We start from the raw sequence: 18,682 nt of genomic DNA on the forward strand, positions 1-18,682 counted from the left end.
AATCCACCAAAAAACTATATTTTGGTATTTTTTTCATTAGTCCACTGTTAATACAGTCCAAAAATGTTTTGCATGTCAGCAATCAAGTTTTCAAGATGATGACACTTTGCTTCTTGAAAATCCTATATCTTGAAAGCTTGACTGCTGACATGCAAAACATGTTGGGACTTTATCAACAGTGGACTAATGAAAAAATAACAAAAGATAGTTTTGAGTGGATTAAGACAACAACACATTATTAATGTGATTGTGGCTAGACTGCGACCAGGATGAAAAACTCCTGTAATCCAGTAAATCCACATATCACAGGAGAAATTGAGCTTTAATTGGCTCCAATATGGCCTTTCCCTTCTCCCTCTCATTCTTCTAGTGTCTCAGAGTAGGAGTACTGATCTAGCATCAGGTCCACCCTGTCCAGTAATTATAGTGCATTCGGAAAGTATTCAGACCCCTTGACTTTTTAAACATTTTGTTATGTTACAGCCTTATTCTAAATTGGATTTTCAACAAAAAAAATCCATATCAATCTACACACAATACCCCCTAATGACAAAGCGAAAACTGTTTTTTATAAATTTTAGCAAATGTATTCAGACCCTTCGCTATGAGACTCAAAATTGAGCTCAGGTGCATCCTGTTTCCATTGATCATCCTTGAGATGTTTCTACAACTTGATTGGAGTCCACCTGTGGTAAATACAATTGATTAGACATGATTTGGAAAGGCACACACTTGTCTGTATAAGGTCCCACAGTTGACAGTGCATGTCAGAGCAAAAACCAAGCCATGAGGTCGAAGGAATTGTCTGTAGCGCTCCGAGACAGGAATGTGTCGAGGCACAGATCTGGGGGAGGGTACCAAAAAATGTCTGCAGCATTGAAGGTCCCCAAGAACACAGAGGCCTCCATCATTCTTAAATGGAAGAAGTTTGGAACCATCAAGACTCTTCCTAGAGCTGGCCGCCCGGCCAAACTGAGCAATCGGGGGAGAAGGTTCTTGGTCAGGGAGGTGACCAAGAACCCGATGGTCACTCTGACAGAGCTCCAGAGTTCCTCTGTGGAGATGGGAGAACCTTCCAGAAGAACAAACATCTCTGCAGGACTCCACCAATCAGGGCTTTATGGTAGAGTGGCCAGACAGAAGCCACTCCTCAGTAAAAGGCACATGACAGCTCACTTGGAGTTTGCCAAAAGGCACCTGAAGGACGCTGACCATGAGAAACAAGATTCTCTGGTCTGATGAAACCAAGATTGAACTCTTTGGCCGGAATGCCAAACGTCACGTCTGGAGAAAACCTGGCATCATCCCTATGGTGAAGCATGGTGGTGGAAGCATTATGCTGTGGGGATGTTTTTCAGCGGCAGGGACTGGGAGAATAGTCAGGATCGAGGGAAAGATGAATGGAGCAAAGTACAGAGAGATCCTTGATGAAAACCTGCTCCAGAGAATTCAGTACCTCAGACTGGGGCGAAGGTTCACCTTCCGACAGGACAACGACCCTAAGCACACAGCCAAGACAATGCAGGAGTGGTTTCGGGACAAGTCTCTGAATGTCCTTGAGTGGCCCAGCCAGAGCCCGGACTTGAACCCGATCGAACATCTCTGGAGAGACCTGAAAATAGCTGTGCAGCGATGCGCCCCATCCAACCTGACAGAGCTTGAGAGGATCTGCAGAGAGGAATGGGAGAAACTCCCCAAATACAGGTGTGCCAAGCTTGTAGTGTCATACCCAAGAAAACTTGAGTCTGTAATCGCTTCCAAAGGTGCTTCAAGAAAGTACTGAGTAAAGGGTCAGAATACTTATGTAAATTTAATATTTCAGTTTTTTTATTTTTTATTTTTTTTATTCTAAAAACCTGTTTTTGCTTTGTCATTATGGGGTGTTGTGTGTATATTGATGAGATAATAATTAAATCAATTTTAGAATAAGGCTGTAATGTAACAAAATGTGTAAAAGATCAAGGGGTCTGAATACTTACCGAATGCACTGTATAATCTAAAAGGCTAAACTGATCCTATTTCAGCACTCCTGCACTCTGGGATGATTTATGAATATGGATCCTGCTCCTACCAGCTGTGTTTAAAGTGCTGAAGGATATTCGGCAGAAAATGACTGGTCATTAAATGGCTTATTTGATTTGATTGGGTTTCTGTGGTCAGAGCTCAATGGGATTCTTTATACTAAAGTCTGCAGCCCCGGCAGCCCTGAGTATGTGGGGATTTCATGCATGGATGTCCTTTACTGTTCCCCTGCTACCCAGACAGCCAGACCGACAGTGGAGGACCTTCAGTATTAGCCACCCTGTCTGTCAGTTACATCAGAAGCAGGTCTGGTGGCACGGAGGCGGTTAGGGAGGGAGTTCTTTGCGGTGAAAACACACAAATCTCTCTCACAGGGAGGGAGATCCCAGCAGGAAACAACCAGGGTGATTTTACACACATAGCTACATTACCTCCCAGGGAAAACCAATACAGTCAGGACTGTTGCTCCAGCTACCCTAGAGGAGCAGACCTACCAGAGTGTTTTACAGTACACTCTGTCCTCCTCCTCTTCCTCCTCCTCCTCCTATTTCTCCTCCCCTAACTTTTCAATTATTTGTCATCATCATCACCATTTTCTTCTTCTTCATCCTCCTCCTCCTCTTCATTCTTCCTTTCCTCCTACACCTCTTCCTCTCCCTCCATGTCCCTGTTCTGAATTGGTTGAAGTGCGTAACCAGTGAATGGTTTTTGTCTCTCTGTGGGTCTAACCTGGTGTCAGAAAGAGCCAGGGGACACTAGTCATTAGTGAAAATATGCAGGAGACAGAGGAGGACCATATTATAGACCAGCCTCTGTGTCCCCCTGACCTGACCACCATCCCCCAGATCTAGAATCATCTTACTGACAAAACAGTCTGACCACTAGCTGTCTATCACGCTGTCTCTCTCTGTCTCCTTCTCTCTCTCTCCTCTCTGCCACTCTGTCTCCCTTGCTTCCACTTTCTCTCCTGGTCTCTCCTTAATTAATTCCACTGGGTGCATGTAGTACGTTAGTTGCTCTTTTGCCACTCAATCATCTTAGCCAGAGTAGTAATGCTAAAAGCAGAAGGGTTAATTTATTACATTTGGGTAGCCCTTTACACTCGTACCTCTAAACTGGTTGAAAATTGCAGTTTTGCGCACTAATATGCGCCTAAATTGAAACGTAATGGCTGTACAGTAACATTATATATATGACGTCAGAGCTCTGGCTCTGAGCTTCACAGCGCTGTATGGGTTTTGACTGATAGCCGTTCTGGTAATTGGGCAACTTTTGCAAATATTTTGTTGTCTGAGTGAGGGAAATGCTATAAATTAAGATGACTCTATGTATTTTGAAAGATGAGATGTTGAGGATTACAATAAATACCGCTTTGATGTCATACAAGCAAGTCAAACACCCATAGGGTCCAAATGTGCACATTTCCAAATCATAACCTCATGTCATATACAGTACAGTGTCAATGATAACTATGTTTGATTTACAGTTACACGATGACATGGCATCATACCCTGGGTTGTTCTGAACAGAATGAGTCTATCTTTGTTTATTGTGAGGAAAAGCCGCTGCGGCACACACATCTGAATGCACTCATGACTCCTTTCTATGCGCTCTAAAATTACAATCTGTTTCTCTGAATTGCCTTGTGAAAGCCTAACACTGTAAGATCGTATTTCATAACTAGTCATGTTGGCAATAGAACAAGCTTTCATATCATGCCCACCTGACCCAGATTGCGATTTATAATGGACCGTTTTGGATTCGCGTAAACAACAACAGTAATTGTGTGATGGCGGGGATTCAGAGTTGTGTTCCAAACGAAACAACTACCAGTGTGCTGCTCTCAGCTCCTCACCAGCACAGCTAGGAGAGCTCAAAAAGCACCTTATAGTTGAAGACATGAGTCATAAAAGTGCATTGAAATGACTTAGGAACTGTGCACACTTTGGAGAGTTGTGTGGCCACTTGGAGACACTCAGTTAGTCTTCTCATTTCAAATCCTTGCAATTTTTTTGTCTTATGTTGCACCAAGCCACATTTTCCAGTAATAGTCTTATCATGTTACTGAATGTATCCAGAGTATTTTCAGATTACGTTATCAACAAATGCTGCAAAAAGTACATGTAAAATGCACATAAAATCAAAAAGTGTAATGTTTGGATGTTTGGATTCAGTCTTGTTTCAGGTGAACTGTTGTGTCCTCACCTTTGGTCAAATAATTTCCCCTTTATCTCCAAACTGTTTCCCTTTCAATTGCTACCATGGTCATGCATTTCATATTTCTTCTGTAAGAAACATTTAAATGTAACCCTATCCATATAGACCAATTCCCCATGAGTGTAAAGGGTTAACATGTCTGTCAAAAGACAAACCCAAAGCAAGTTGGTTAAGGTGTTAAGGTTGAGAAAGGAACAAAGTTGTTCTCAGACCAGAGCCCTTACTGTGATCAGTGGGATGGGACATTATTGCCCATGTGTCTCACTTGAGTGGGTCGTGGTGTGAATGAGTGCGGCTGGGCATGTGTGTCCTGAGTTTCCAGGCCAGAATTTAATCTCCCACTGATCTAATGACCGAGAACAGTTACACTATCTCTCCTATATGAAAGACCCTCTCCAACGCCCGGGAGATTGAGGCTCTACCAACAAACCTAGAGCTCTGTAATTCCAAACCACTTCCTGCTGCTACCGTTTTGGAGGGATGATTTTTTCTCTCGGCGGTGTCGTGAGTTATCCTTGCACCACATGGCCGGCGAGGCGAGACAGTAACAGAAGCTGCTGTACGTGCAGCCAGCGGGCCGGCGACGGCTCACTCAATCTGTTATTCTAATATGACTGACTCTCCTCGGCCCGGGCTGCCTCTAGCCAGCTGATGGAACAGGAAATTATTGTGGTTGCCGGCGTCTCGGCGCACTATAACAGTTCAACAACAGTCAGTCATTTGTATTGACGTTTTATAAGCAAATGTCTGACTGTTAAGTGTTTGACTTTTCAAAGGCCTGGGCCATGAATCAGTGCTGATTGAATGCCACTGTCACTTAGTCACTGGCTACATATACCATTTGTTTAGCAGTGTTTTTCATGCTTAGCTTACAGCATGTCAACAATGATTTAGTGTGCCAATGTTGACTGTCTGTGCTATTATTTTTCAGGGCCAGCGTGGCACCGTGGGGCAGGAGGGGTCGGCAGGACTACCTGGTCCCAGGGGGGGACTTGGTCTGCCTGGGTTGGTTGGAGAGAGGGGGCCTGCTGGAGAGAAGGTCATCTACTGCCCTCACAATCTACACCTTAGCCTACACCCAGTACCATCTTCACCCCACACCCTGTTACCTCTTACCCCTATGACCCCTCACCATTAACTTTGCAGTACCATCCTAGCCTGGTCCCAGATCTGTACTATATAGCCAACTCCTATGAATGACAATGACCAAGTAGAGTTGGCAGGACAGCTACAAACAGATCTGGGGCCAGGCCAGTCCCGCCTTCTACTCTGTGACCTCTGACCCATATGTGTTGATTCCAGGGGAGTCTGGCTTGGCAGGAGAGAGGGGGACCCCAGGAATCAAAGGCATGGAGGGGTCATCCGGAGACCAAGGCAGGATAGGGGGACCCAGGACTCAAAGGACAACCAGTGAGTGTCCACTGTCCATCCAACCATTGTAGAATATCACCAATGCTCCACTAACTGGTCACAGGTTATTCCCAGCGTCATATATTTGCCATAAACAGTTCATAAAAGGTTTAAGCAACACTATAAACAATGACTCTTTTGATCAACAATTTAAAAAAACAAAGGTTTTCTCAATTTTAAAAAACTACATTTGTTGAAAACAAATACACTGCTCAAAAAAATAAAGGGAACACTAAAATAACACATCCTAGATCTGAATTAATGAAATAATCTTATTAAATACTTTTTTCTTTACATAGTGGAATGTGCTGACAACAAAATCACACAAAAATTATCAATGGAAATCAAATGTATCAACCCATGGAGGTCTGGATTTGGAGTCACCCTCAAAATTAAAGTGGAAAACCACACTACAGGATGATCCAACTTTGATGTAATGTCCTTAAAACAAGTCAAAATGAGGCTCAGTAGTGTGTGTGGCCTCCACGTGCCTGTGTGACCTCCCTACAACGCCTGGGCATGCTCCTGATGAGGTGGCGGATGGTCTCCTGAGGGATCTCCTCCCAGACCTGGACTAAAGCATCCGCCAACTCCCTGGACAGTCTGTGGTGCAACGTGGCGTTGGTGGATGGAGCGAGACATGATTTCCCAGATGTGCTCAATTGGATTCAGGTCTGGAGAACGGGCGGGCCAGTCCATAGCATCAATGCCTTCCTCTTACAGGAACTGCTGACACACTCCAGCCACATGAGGTCTAGCATTGTCTTGCATTAGGAGGAACCCAGGGCCAACCGCAACAGCATATGGTCTCACAAGGGGTCTGAGGATCTCATCTCGGTACCTAATGACAGTCAGGCTACCTCTGGCGAGCACATGGAAGGCTGTGCGGCCCCCCAAAGAAATGCCACCCCACAACTTGACTGACCCACCGCCAAACCGGTCATGCTGGAGGATGTTGCAGGCAGCAGAACGTTCTCCACGGCGTCTCCAGACTCTGTCACGTGCTCAGTGTGAACCTGCTTTCATCTGTGAAGAGCACAGGGCGCCAGTGGCGAATTTGCCAATCTTGGTGTTCTCTGGCAAATGCCAAACGTCCTGCACGGTGTTGGGCTGTAAGCACAACCCCCACCTGTGGACGTCGGGCCCTCATACCACCCTCATGGAGTCTGTTTCTGACCGTTTGAGCAGACACATGCACATTTGTGGCCTGCTGGAGGTCATTTTTGCAGGGCTCTGGCAGTGCTCCTCCTGCTCCTCCTTGCACAAAGGCGGAGGTAGCAGTCCAGCTGCTGGGTTGTTGCCCTCCTACGGCCTCCTCCACGTCTCCTGATGTACTGGCCTGTCTCCTGGTAGCGCCTCCATGCTCTGGACACTACGCTGACAGACACAGCAAACCTTCTTGCCACAGCTCGCATTGATGTGCCATCCTGGATGAGCTGCACTGCCTGAGCCACTTGTGTGGGTTGTAGACTCCGTCTCATGCTACCACTAGAGTGAAAGCACCGCCAGCATTCAAAAGTGACCAAAACATCAGCCAGGAAGCATAGGAACTGAGAAGTGGTCTGTGGTCACCACCTGCAAAACCAGTCCTTTATTGTGGGTGTCTTGCTAATTGCCTATAATTTCCACCTGTTGTCTATTCCATTTGCACAACAGCATGTGAAATGTATTGTCAATCAGTGTTTGCTTCCTAAGTGGACAGTTTGATGTCACAGAAGTGTGATTGACTTGGAGTTACATTGTGTTGTTTAAGTGTTCCCTTAATTTTTTTGAGCAGTGTATATGATTCAATGCCAACTGATATATTTGTCATATATTATATTTGATTTCAAACCTATATTTCAATTTGCTGCCTATTTCTTTCAACACTCAACCTACTTTGGTTAAACCTATTAAATAACAAATAGTAAGTAATATTTCATATACAGTGGGGGGGGGAAAGTATCTGATCCCCTGCTGATTTTGTACGTTTGCCCACTGACCATAATTTTAATGGTAGGTTTATTTGAACAGTGAGAGACAGAATAACAACAAAAAAATCCATAAAAACGCATAAATATAAATTGATTTGCATTTTAATGAGGGAAATAAGTATTTGACCCCTCTGCAAAACATGACTTAGCACTTGATGGCAATCATAGAGGTCAGACGTTTCTTGTAGTTGGCCACCAGGTTTGCACACATCTCAGGAGGGATTTTGTCCCACTCCTCTTTGCAGATCTTCTCCAAGTCATTAAGGTTTCGAGGCTGATGTTTGGCAACTCAAACCTTCAGCTCCCTCCACAGATTTTCTATGGGATTAAGGTCTGGAGACTGGCTAGGCCACTCCAGGACCTTAATGTGCTTCTTCTTAAGCCACTCCTTTGTTGCCTTGGCCGTGTGTTTTGGGTCATTGTCATGCTGGAATACCCATTTTCAATGCCCTGGCTGAGGGAAGGAGGTTCTCACCCAAGATTTGACGGTACATGGCCCCATCCATCGTCTTTTTGATGCTGTGAAGTTGTCCTGTCTCCGTAGCAGAAAAACACCCCCAAAGCATAATGTTTCCACCTCCATGTTTGACGGTGGGGATGGTGTTCTTGGGGTCATAGGCAGCATTCCTCCTCCTCCAAACAAGCCGAGTTGAGTTGATGCCAAAGAGCTCCATTTTGGTCTCATCTGACCACAACACTTTCACCCAGTTCTCCTCTGAATCATTCAGATATTCATTGGCAAACTTCAGACGGGCATGTATATGTGCTTTCTTGAGCAGGGGGACCTTGTGGGCGCTGCAGGATTTCAGTCCTTCACGGCGTAGTGTGTTACCAATTGTTTTCTTGGTGACTATGGTCCCAGCTGCCTTGAGATCATTGACAAGATCCTCCCGTGTAGTTCTGGGCTGATTCCTCACCGTTCTCATGATCATTGCAACTCCATGAGGTGAGATCTTGCATGGAGCCCCAGGCTGAGGGAGATTGACAGTTATTTTGTGTTTCTTCCATTTGCGAATAATCGCACCAACTGTTGTCACCTTCTCACCAAGTAGGTCTACAATCTTGTCCCTGACATCCTTGGAGACCTCTTTGGTCTTGGCCATGGTGGAGAGTTTGGAATCTGATTGATTGATTGCTTCTATGGACAGGTGTCTTTTATACAGGTAACAAACTGAGATTACATTTACATTTTACATTTTAGTCATTTAGCAGACGCTCTTATCCAGAGCGACTTACAGTTAGTGAGTGCATACATTATTTTATTTTTTTCATACTGGCCCCCCGTGGGAATCGAACCCACAACCCTGGCATTGCAAACGCCATGCTCTACCAACTGAGCTACATCCCTCCCTTTAAGAGTGTGCTCTTAATCTCAGCTCGTTACCTGTACAAAAGACACCTGGGAGCCAGAAATCTTTCTGATTGAGAGGGGGTCAAATACTTATTTCCCTCATTAAAATGCAAATCAATTTATAACATTTTTTGACATGCGTTTTCTGGATTTTTTTGTTGTTATTCTGTCTCTCACTGTTCAAATAAACCTACCATTAAAATTATAGACTGATCATTTCTTTGTCAGTGGGCAAACGACAAAATCAGCAGGGATCAGATACTTTTTTCCCCTCACTGTAAATACAACCCATTTTTTCATCTTGTCCCAAGTTTACTTTTTACTTTTGAATTACCTATCGAAATGTCTTCAATTGGGTTACAAGCAATTTAACTAATTCCCTGGAAATCTCTGGATTACAACCAATTTATGATTGATGTACTATATTACGTATTGGATCACTAAAAATTACAATTTTTACATTACCATGTAGTTTACCAATAAAAAGGTCTGATGGTGATGTGGATATACTCGGAATACATATCCCAAATGAAATAAATGATCTCACTCCAATACATTTTAATAGAAAGTTAGCAAAAATAGACAAGATCTTGCTACCATGGAAAGGTAAATACCTGTCAATTTGTGGAAAAATCACCCTGATTAACTCTTTAGTATTTTCCCAGTTTACTTATTTGCTTATGGTCTTGCCTACGCCTAGCGAACAGTTTTTTAAATTATGTGAGAAAATAATATTCCATTTTATTTGGAACGGCAAGCCAGACAAAATTAAACAGGCCTATTTATATAATGAATATGAATTCGGAGAACAGAAATTATTAAATATTAAAGCATTAGACCTATCACTAAAAGCTTCAGTCATACAAAAGTTATACTTATCCGAACTGGTTCTCTAGCAAATTAGTAAGATTGTCTCACCCAATGTTCAAGAATGGCCTTTTCCCCTTTATTCAGATTACAACCTCTCACTTTAAGTTATTTGAAAAGGAAATAATCTCCCAAATATCACTATTTCTAAAACAAGCCATAGAAAGTTGGTTGCAATTTCAATTTAATCCTCCAGAAACGACAACGCAATGCAACAAATATCGGCAGTGTATCAAATACTTGTTCTCCCCACTGTATGTATATATGTATGTATGTAAGTATGTATGTATATACAGTGGGGAGAACAAGTATTTGATACACTGCCGATTTTGCAGGTTTTCCTACTTACAAAGCATGTAGAGGTCTGTAATTTTTATCATAGGTACACTTCAACTGTGAGAGACGGAATCTAAAACAAAAATCCATAAAATCACATTGTATGATTTTTAAGTAATTAATTTGCATTTTATTGCATGACATAAGTATTTGATCACCTACCAACCAGTAAGAATTCCGGCTCTCACAGACCTGTTAGTTTTTCTTTAAGAAGCCCTCCTGTTCTCCACTCATTACCTGTATTAACTAGACCTGTTTGAACTCATTACCGGTATAAAAGACACCTGTCCACACACTCAATCAAACAGACTCCAACCTCTCCACAATGGCCAAGACCAGAGAGTAGTGTAAGGACATCAGGGATAAAATTGTAGACCTGCACAAGGCGGGATGCCAATAGGCAAGCAGCTTGGTGAGAAGGCAACAACTGTTGGCGCAATTATTAGAAAATGGAAGAAGTTCAAGATGACGGTCAATCACACTCGGTCTGGGGCTCCATGCAAGATCTCACCTCGTGGGGCATCAATGATCAAAGAAAACCATTAGTAACACACTACGCCGTCATGGATTAAAATCCTGCAGCGCACGCAAGGTCCCCCTGCTCAAGCCAGCGCATGTCCAGGCCCGTCTGAAGTTTGCCAATGACCATTTGGATGATCCAGAGGAGGAATGGGAGAAGGTAATGTGGTCTGATGAGACAAAAATAGAGCTTTTTGGTCTAAACTCCACTCGCTGTGTTTGGAGGAAGAAGAAGGATGAGTACAACCCCAAGAACACCATCCCAACCGTGAAGCATGGAGGTGGAAACATCATTCTTTGGGGATGCTTTTCTGCAAAGGGACAGGACGACTGCACCATATTGAGGGAAGGATGGATGGGGCCATATATCGGCAAGATCTTGGCCAACAACCTCCTTCCCTCAGTAAGAGCATTGAAGATGGGTCGTGGCTGGGTCTTCCAGCATGACAACGACCGAAACACACAGCCAGGGCAACTAAGGAGTGGCTCTGTAAGAAGCATCTCAAGGTCCTGGAGTGGCCTAGCCAGTTTCCAGACCTGAAAGTCCGTATTGCCCAGCGACAGCCCCGAAACCTGAAGGATCTGGAGAAGGTCTGTATGGAGGAGTGGGCCAAAATCCCTGCTGCAGTGTGTGCAAACCTGGTTCAAACCGTCTCTCACAGTTGAAGTGTACCTATGATAAAAATTACAGACCTCTACATGCTTTGTAAGTAGGAAACCTGCAAAATCGACAGTGTATCAAATACTTGTTCTCCCCACTGTATATATATTTGCGAGAAAAAAAACATATGGGGGATTGGAAGTGATGCAGACAATTACATTGATGGAAGTTACAATCTATCTGAAATATTAAAGCTGTCTACCCCCCAAAAAAATAATTTAAAAAATGTAAAAATTTCCTGGAAATTAAGAAAGTACGTTTGTTCAGTAACTTTAAAGAAGACCTTCACATTTAGTAACCACAATAACCAAGCAATGGCTACCTTAACAGAGAAACTTTATCAGGCTCTTTTAATACAATATGCACTTGTGCAAGTATCATTACAGATTCTGACAGTGTACAAGTTTAAGATTGGATAACAAATACAATAGACCACAATAACTGGAATGACATTCACTCTCACAGGTGGGGAAAAAGAACACAGTGAAAGTCACGCCCCCAATAAGCCACACCTCCAACTATTCTGATAGGCTGCCACCGCTACATTGCTCCCACCACTATGCGCACGAGGTGTTGAAAGCAATTTAGAAGTTTTTATTCAATTCAAGAAATCACATTGATCTGAATAATTCGTTATTTGATTTCAGACAAATTGAATAGAATAGGTTGAACGAACCAAAGCGTGATTTTGGATCATTCCAATCAGTAAAAGCACTTCAGATGAACAACAACGCCATCCCACTTTATACAGTGCATGTGTTGAGTTACTGTATCACGGGAGCAATAGGATTGGATTGGGAACAATTCAAGGTTTGGTTTGTTAAGTACTGTTTTGTCATTAAGTCAAAGGTAAGCTCATAAAAAGGCGTTTTGTTTTTCTCTGCTCTGTTGCCCTAGAAACAATAATAATCCTATCCGATACATGCTTTATTACCTGGAAGCTCTATATACTGTATAGCCACAGGGCCTTAGGTAACCAAGCTGTAGTGGGCTCAAAAATGTGTGTATTTTCACTCGAGTCGAGTTACGAATGATCTGGATGAGACGAGGAATGGAAACATTCCGCCTGGCAAGGCCGGTTTATGTTAGATTTATCAGACTCTTACTCCAGGGACCAGAAAACAAGGTGCTCGTCCATCCTTTCATCCCTCCCCTCTCTCTTTCGCTCCACTACCTGGCTGCTGGGGAAATAGAGACCTGGTTCACGCCCCTAAGGTTGGGTCACCTTACCTTGCACTTTTCAGGGAAGAGAGTTTCTAGGCCAAACCCGCTGGATTAGAGAAAATGGACCCGGCTAAAGGATATGGATGATTGGCTGTGCAAACACAGGCCATCTTCTGCTACTGCTGAGGACAGATAGATAGACATGCAGGCAGGCAGACAGACAGACAGACATGGGACAGGGACAGGGGAGAGGCTCAGACAGTGGTTCCCCAATGTGCTACTGTCTCCAGACTGACAGATAAGGGACCCACCATTCTTATGTCCCAGTTTTTGTGTCTGCAGGTTCCTTGGAGTTAGACAGGGTAATAGATGAGAGGGCAACCAGAGAGAAAACCATAGACCAAACACCTGTCTGGAATACATAACAGGGAGGGGGAATAGGTTACATGGTAAATGGTTACATAGCCTACTGACTTCGCAGTTCACACACTCCCTTTTTGAGGCAACAAGACGTTTGTTCAGTTATCAGAGTGATTTGTGGTTCAGTGAGGGAGGGTGTTTGTCTTGTGAATGAGTTGTATCAGAGTGTCTTATTGTCTTGTGATTGAGTTGTGTGTTTCATTTGTGTTCCAGTTGTACCAGAGTGTGTTTGTTTTTCTGGCCTGCAGGGGGAGTCGGGAGACCTGGGGATGATCGGCTTCTCTGGTTTTCCAGGACCTAAGGTGAGTCAGAGGCTCTGAGAGATCAACACAGACATTCACCATCCTTGCCGCCCTCCACTGACAAATAGAAAGTGTTGTTATAGTCATTATCAATTAGCAGTGATCAATCAAATGACTGGGTTCTGTGTTTTTCATAGGGGCCAAATGGAGATTTGGGTTTCAAAGGCATACCTGGTCCTAAAGGTCCTGTAGGCATTCTGGTAAGTACAGAATCGGCACTTACTGTGGCAATAAATGATGTATAAAAATGGTGTGTGTGCTGATCTCTCCTCTATCTGTCTGTTTCAGGGTTTCAGTGGACCTGTTGGCCCAGAAGGAATGATCGGCCCAATGGGGAAACCTGTAGGTTCAGTGTGTGTGTGTGTGTGTGTGTGTGTGTGTGTGTGTCGAGCACATGTCCATGTGTGTGTGCTTGTGCTTGTCTACAAGTATCTGCCAATTTTACTCTATACACAGTGACTGCACGCATGTGAGAGAGAGAGCGTGTGTGTGTGTGTTCAGGTTGAATGGTCCATTTTAAGAGCGGGCACTCTCCCCTGTCTGTCTTGTGAATCTGGCTTTTGTTGAACTAACTTCCTGGAGTGTTCCCATAACTGTCCATAACTGTCATGCCCTGAATTGATAAACCCCTCTGTTGTCAAAGTCAGAAATTTTCTAGACTAGAGAGTATGTATTCATGACTCTTCAGCCATAAAACAATCAAGTTCAAGCCTCAAGTGTTACTTTCCATCATTGTTATTCCCCTGGGAGTTAGTTAGTAATAGAGACTTGATCTGTCCAGTCTAGACACACTTAGCTACAGTACCTGGTGTGTTACTAGTATGTTACTTGTGCTTATATGAAGGGCCTTATACTGTAGGAATAACAGAGTTAGAAGAACCGATCAACTCATGGAAGGAACTGGACAAATTGTCCCAAAACGGAGTGGAGAACATTTATGGATGACCTATGCTGCTCATGTCAAGTATACTGTTGAATATCTGCATGGAATGGAGGGCTACCCAGAACAATTGGGGTACTTGTACTTTGAAAAGAAACCAGTGTATTTGAAAAGTCTTATTTTCTCCTTCACAGGGACCGAGGGGTCCAAAGGGAAGCCATGGGGAAATGGTGAGATCTGAATCAAATACTTGGGGATTTTGTATTCTGAATACATTCTGCAGAATTATATAATACATTGGAGAGAAAGCAGTCTAAGATACACTCAGTAGGTGTTAGAAAACGACAAGGTTATGTGTCAAGTACAGCGTAGGTGTTTAATCTATAAACTATAGATGACACCTCCTGTAATTACGTGGCCTCGTTTGGTTTGTGTGAACTGTAGCTACAGGTCAGTGTTTTCTGAGGTAATAAGCAGACAGCCATGCTAACTGGGTATTCATGGTGAAAGTAGCTGTTGCAGAGTGATTTCCAGTACACTGTGGGCTGTGCATGGAGCCTTACTGCACTTTCTGCCTCATGTAAGCAGTGTACAGGAAATGCCTTGTCATAATGTTAGCGCTGTGATCCTCTGTGGGGGTTAATGGTTCATGGCTAGAAGAGATCCAGCTTTTGTCAAATTAACATCAAAAGTAGATTCATTTTAGCTAACCCTAACCCTAACCCTTTTCCTAACCTTAACCTAATTCTCCTAACCTGCTACTTTCATTATCCTAACCTGCTACGTTAATTCTCCTAACCTGCTGCGTAAGTTCTCCTAACCTGCTACGAAAAGTCAAATCTGACGTTAATTTGACAAAAGCTGGATTCTTCTAGCCATGACCGGGTTAATGTACAGTATACTGCTCCCTATCACTCTGCCGTGTAAACTGTTTTAAGATTCTCACGGCTCACACTCTTTCGTGTAAACTGTTTTTTAAGATTCTCACAGCTCCCACTCTGCCGTGTAAACTGTTTTAAGATTCTCACGGCTCCCACTCTGCCGTGTAAACAGTTTTAAGATTCTCACGGCTCCCACTCTGCCGTGTAAACTGTTTTAAGATTCTCACGGCTCCCACTCTGTCGTGTAAACTGTTTTAAGATTCTCACGGCTCCCACTCTGCCGTGTAAACTGTTTTAAGATTCTCACGGCTCCCACTCTGCCGTGTAAACTGTTTTAAGATTCTCGGCTCCACTCTGCCGTGTAAACTGTTTTAAGATTCTCACGGCTCCCACTCTGCCGTGTAAACTGTTTTAAGATTCTCACGGCTCCCACTCTGCCGTGTAAACTGTTTTAAGATTCTCACGGCTCCCACTCTGCCGTGTAAACTGTTTTAAGATTCTCACGGCTCCCACTCTGCCGTGTAAACTGTTTTAAGATTCTCACAGCTCCCTAAGCCCCATCGAGACTCATAGGCAGTTACACACATACAGTAGAGAGAGAGAGAGAGAAAAACACACAAGCACACACAGTAAACACACACACACACACACACACACACACACTTCCAGGCAGCTCCTCAGGGGCCTAATAAGAACCAGCTGCCTGCAGAAGGCTGCTGCTATAGTACTGTGCTGTCAGTTCCCTCATCAGCCAGTGGGGGTGATAGAGCTCCATTACAGAAACACAAAGAGAGCCCTCAACACAGAACCCTTCGTAATGACTGCAGCTCTTCAGACTGTAAAGTATGATTATAATGTTAATATCAACATACATTTAGTGGCCTGTTCACGAAAATTGAACGCTCCTACAGACAGTGAGTCAGGTGGCCGTGGCTTGTTATATAAAGCAGACAGACAGGCATCGAGGCATTCAGTTACTGTTTGATTGAATGTTAGAATGGGCAAAACGAGTGACCTAAACGACTTTGAGCGTGGTATGATCGTCGGTGCCAGGCGCGCCGGATCGAGTATCTCAGAAACGACCGCCCTCCTGGGCTTTTCACTCACGAAAGTGTCTAGGGTTTACTGAGAATGGTGCAACAAAAAAATTACATCCAGTCAGCGGCAGTCCTGTGGGCAAAAACAGCTTGTTGATGAGAGAGGTCGAAGGATAATGGCAAGAATCGTGCAAGCTAACAGGCGGGCCACGAATAGACAAATAACGGCGCAGCACAACAGTGGTGTGCAGAACGGCATCTCGGAACGCACAACTCGTCGATCCATGTCAAGAATGGGCTATAGCAGCAGCAGTGGGTTCCATTCCTATCAGCTAAAAACAAGAAGAAGCTGCTCCAGTGGGCACGCGATCACCAGCACTGGACAACTGAGGAGTCGAAAAACATCTCCTGGTCTGACAAATCCCAGTTCCTATTGCGTCATGCTGATGTAAGAGTCAGGATTTAGCGTAAGCAGCATGAGTCTATGGAATATTTTCCTGGCACACGTTAGGTCTCTTGATACAAATTGAGCAATGATTGAACACAATACCCCGAAGAATTCAGGCTGTTCTTGAGGCAAAATGTCCAACCTGGTACTAGATGGGTCTACCTAATAAACTGGCCAATGTGTGTATATTTCAACAAATACATTTTTCAATCTTTGTGATTTTTAGAGCACTAGAAAGTAGTGCAGGGGCATCAGATATTATATTTATTGTGTTGTCATTGCTTGGACGCCATTGTAATGCCATGTTGTTGTGTTTGTGTGTCAGGGACCCCAGGGGCCACAGGGACATCCAGGGCCCAGAGTAAGTGTCCCCCCCCCCTCCCATTATTATGTCCTAACCTATCTTACTGGTTCCCTACTACTTACAGTTACTTGACAGTTCTATGGCAGTTCATTGAGAATGAGGCTTGTCGTCTTTTGAAGACATATCTCTTTGTATCTCTTTATTTAGTGTTTATGTCAAAATCCTGTCTGTGTTCTCTCTCCCAGGGTCCCCCTGGCGCTCCTGGCCCGACCGTAAGTATCCTGTTTGATTCACAGATAGTCATTAAATTACATAATCTGTAATAGAGCATTTATATTTTTTCTTTGTCTGGATTCAAACAAGGTGTTCTAGCAAACAAGTCTTTGGTTGCCTAGGCAACGCCCCCCTCCCTGCAGCAGCAGCACAAATAGAAATAGAATGAAAAATGTAAATGTAACAGAACAGGCTTGGAACCTCTAACCCTGGCAATTGACCCTTTGCTAAGCCCCGCCCCAGAATTTTGGCCAACCAATCGCAGTGCTCTAATGGATAACAACTGTCGTCGAGTACAACATCTTGGACAAGCTCACGTTTGAAATACATGAAAGCCAGTGAGAAAAACAGAGTTTTCTTTAAAAAATTAAATTTTTAAATGGCTAAATAGTTCAACAGTGCACCAGGAGTACTTGATACTGTGATTTCTGAAATACAGAGCCTGTTGATGATGGAGTATTTTTCGAATCCAAAAGTATTCTCTCTCTCTCTCTCTCTCTCTCTCTCTCTCTCTCTCTCTTCTGACAGCGATTAGTATGCCCCACACTAAGTTGAAGAATGTAGATTTGTTGATACAGGCCTCTGGTTTACTGCTTCCTGCTTATTACTGCCTCTGTGATTACACTGTACTTGTTGGTGTTGTATCCTCAGAGACGAATCGAGTACAACTCTCTGTTTGAGTCCAATGGTGCCTTGAGGACAGAGGTAAAGCACTCACTGTTGTTCAACTTTATTATAAATGAGACAGAAGTTTCAACTTTAGACAACATATTCACCATATGTAACATTCACTGTCGATATATCTTGACTCTAATGATATTTACTGTTAAGTGACAATTTTCAATAAAAAAAATTAACAAAAATCTTCCTGTTCTTTTTTTGCTCTTTTATACTATGTCTTTGTCTTTTCACTAATGTGTGTTTGCCTGTCACTACCTTGCCTCCAAATAAACCTTATTTAATTGCTTGGAACACATGTAAAACACATTGCTTGGAACACATGTAAAACATATTATGCAACTTTTCCAAATACCTTGCCATGGTGTTTCTATGGCTGGATATGGGTTGTGTATGCATGTGTCTGCATGAATTCATGCTTATGAAATGTTTGATCCATCCATGTGTCCATGCTTTGGTTTGGCTGTCTCTGTGGCTTTCTCCTAACCTCTTTCCATGCATGTTGCTACTCTCTGGACTGTGTGGAATATGCTAACCCTGCTTGCCTAGACCTACCAGAACACGGAGATGTCCCTCTCGGACCAGAATGCAGAGATCTTTAAGACCCTGCACTACCTGAGCAGTGTGATCGAGAGCATGAAGAAACCGCTTGGAACCCGGGAGAACCCAGCACGGTTCTGCAAGGACCTGCTGGACTGCCAACACAAGCTTTCTGACGGTGAGAACTTCATAGAACCACTTTACAGAACTTATCCATGTAATGGACACTTCTCCCAATCTGCATCAATATTAGTAATCTTCACAGACTTACTCAGTAGAATAGACTGTAGTTGCTATCTTAATTTGACCAGGGAAATAATCCTGCAGCAACAGGAAATGTGAATTATTGTGTGGATTGTAATTAATGGAATTTTTTATAGGGGTTGATATATTATTTTG

General features: G+C 43.4%; 1 protein-coding gene across 1 annotated transcript in view; it reads left to right on the top strand.

The window, feature by feature from the left end:
• LOC121532954 (collagen alpha-1(XXIV) chain) overlaps positions 1-18,682 on the top strand; it is a 179,574-nt gene that overhangs the window by 147,679 nt on the left and 13,213 nt on the right. The window contains exons 49-58 of the mRNA XM_045205811.1: positions 5,171-5,369; positions 5,542-5,649; positions 13,154-13,242; positions 13,380-13,442; positions 13,531-13,584; positions 14,317-14,352; positions 16,814-16,849; positions 17,038-17,064; positions 17,717-17,770; positions 18,293-18,461. Of these exons, the coding sequence (XP_045061746.1) occupies positions 5,171-5,369; positions 5,542-5,649; positions 13,154-13,242; positions 13,380-13,442; positions 13,531-13,584; positions 14,317-14,352; positions 16,814-16,849; positions 17,038-17,064; positions 17,717-17,770; positions 18,293-18,461 (835 nt within the window). The remainder of the gene's footprint in view (positions 1-5,170; positions 5,370-5,541; positions 5,650-13,153; positions 13,243-13,379; positions 13,443-13,530; positions 13,585-14,316; positions 14,353-16,813; positions 16,850-17,037; positions 17,065-17,716; positions 17,771-18,292; positions 18,462-18,682) is intronic.

This window comes from Coregonus clupeaformis, chromosome 20, assembly GCF_020615455.1.
Source record: "Coregonus clupeaformis isolate EN_2021a chromosome 20, ASM2061545v1, whole genome shotgun sequence".
NCBI classification, from domain to species: domain Eukaryota; kingdom Metazoa; phylum Chordata; class Actinopteri; order Salmoniformes; family Salmonidae; genus Coregonus; species Coregonus clupeaformis.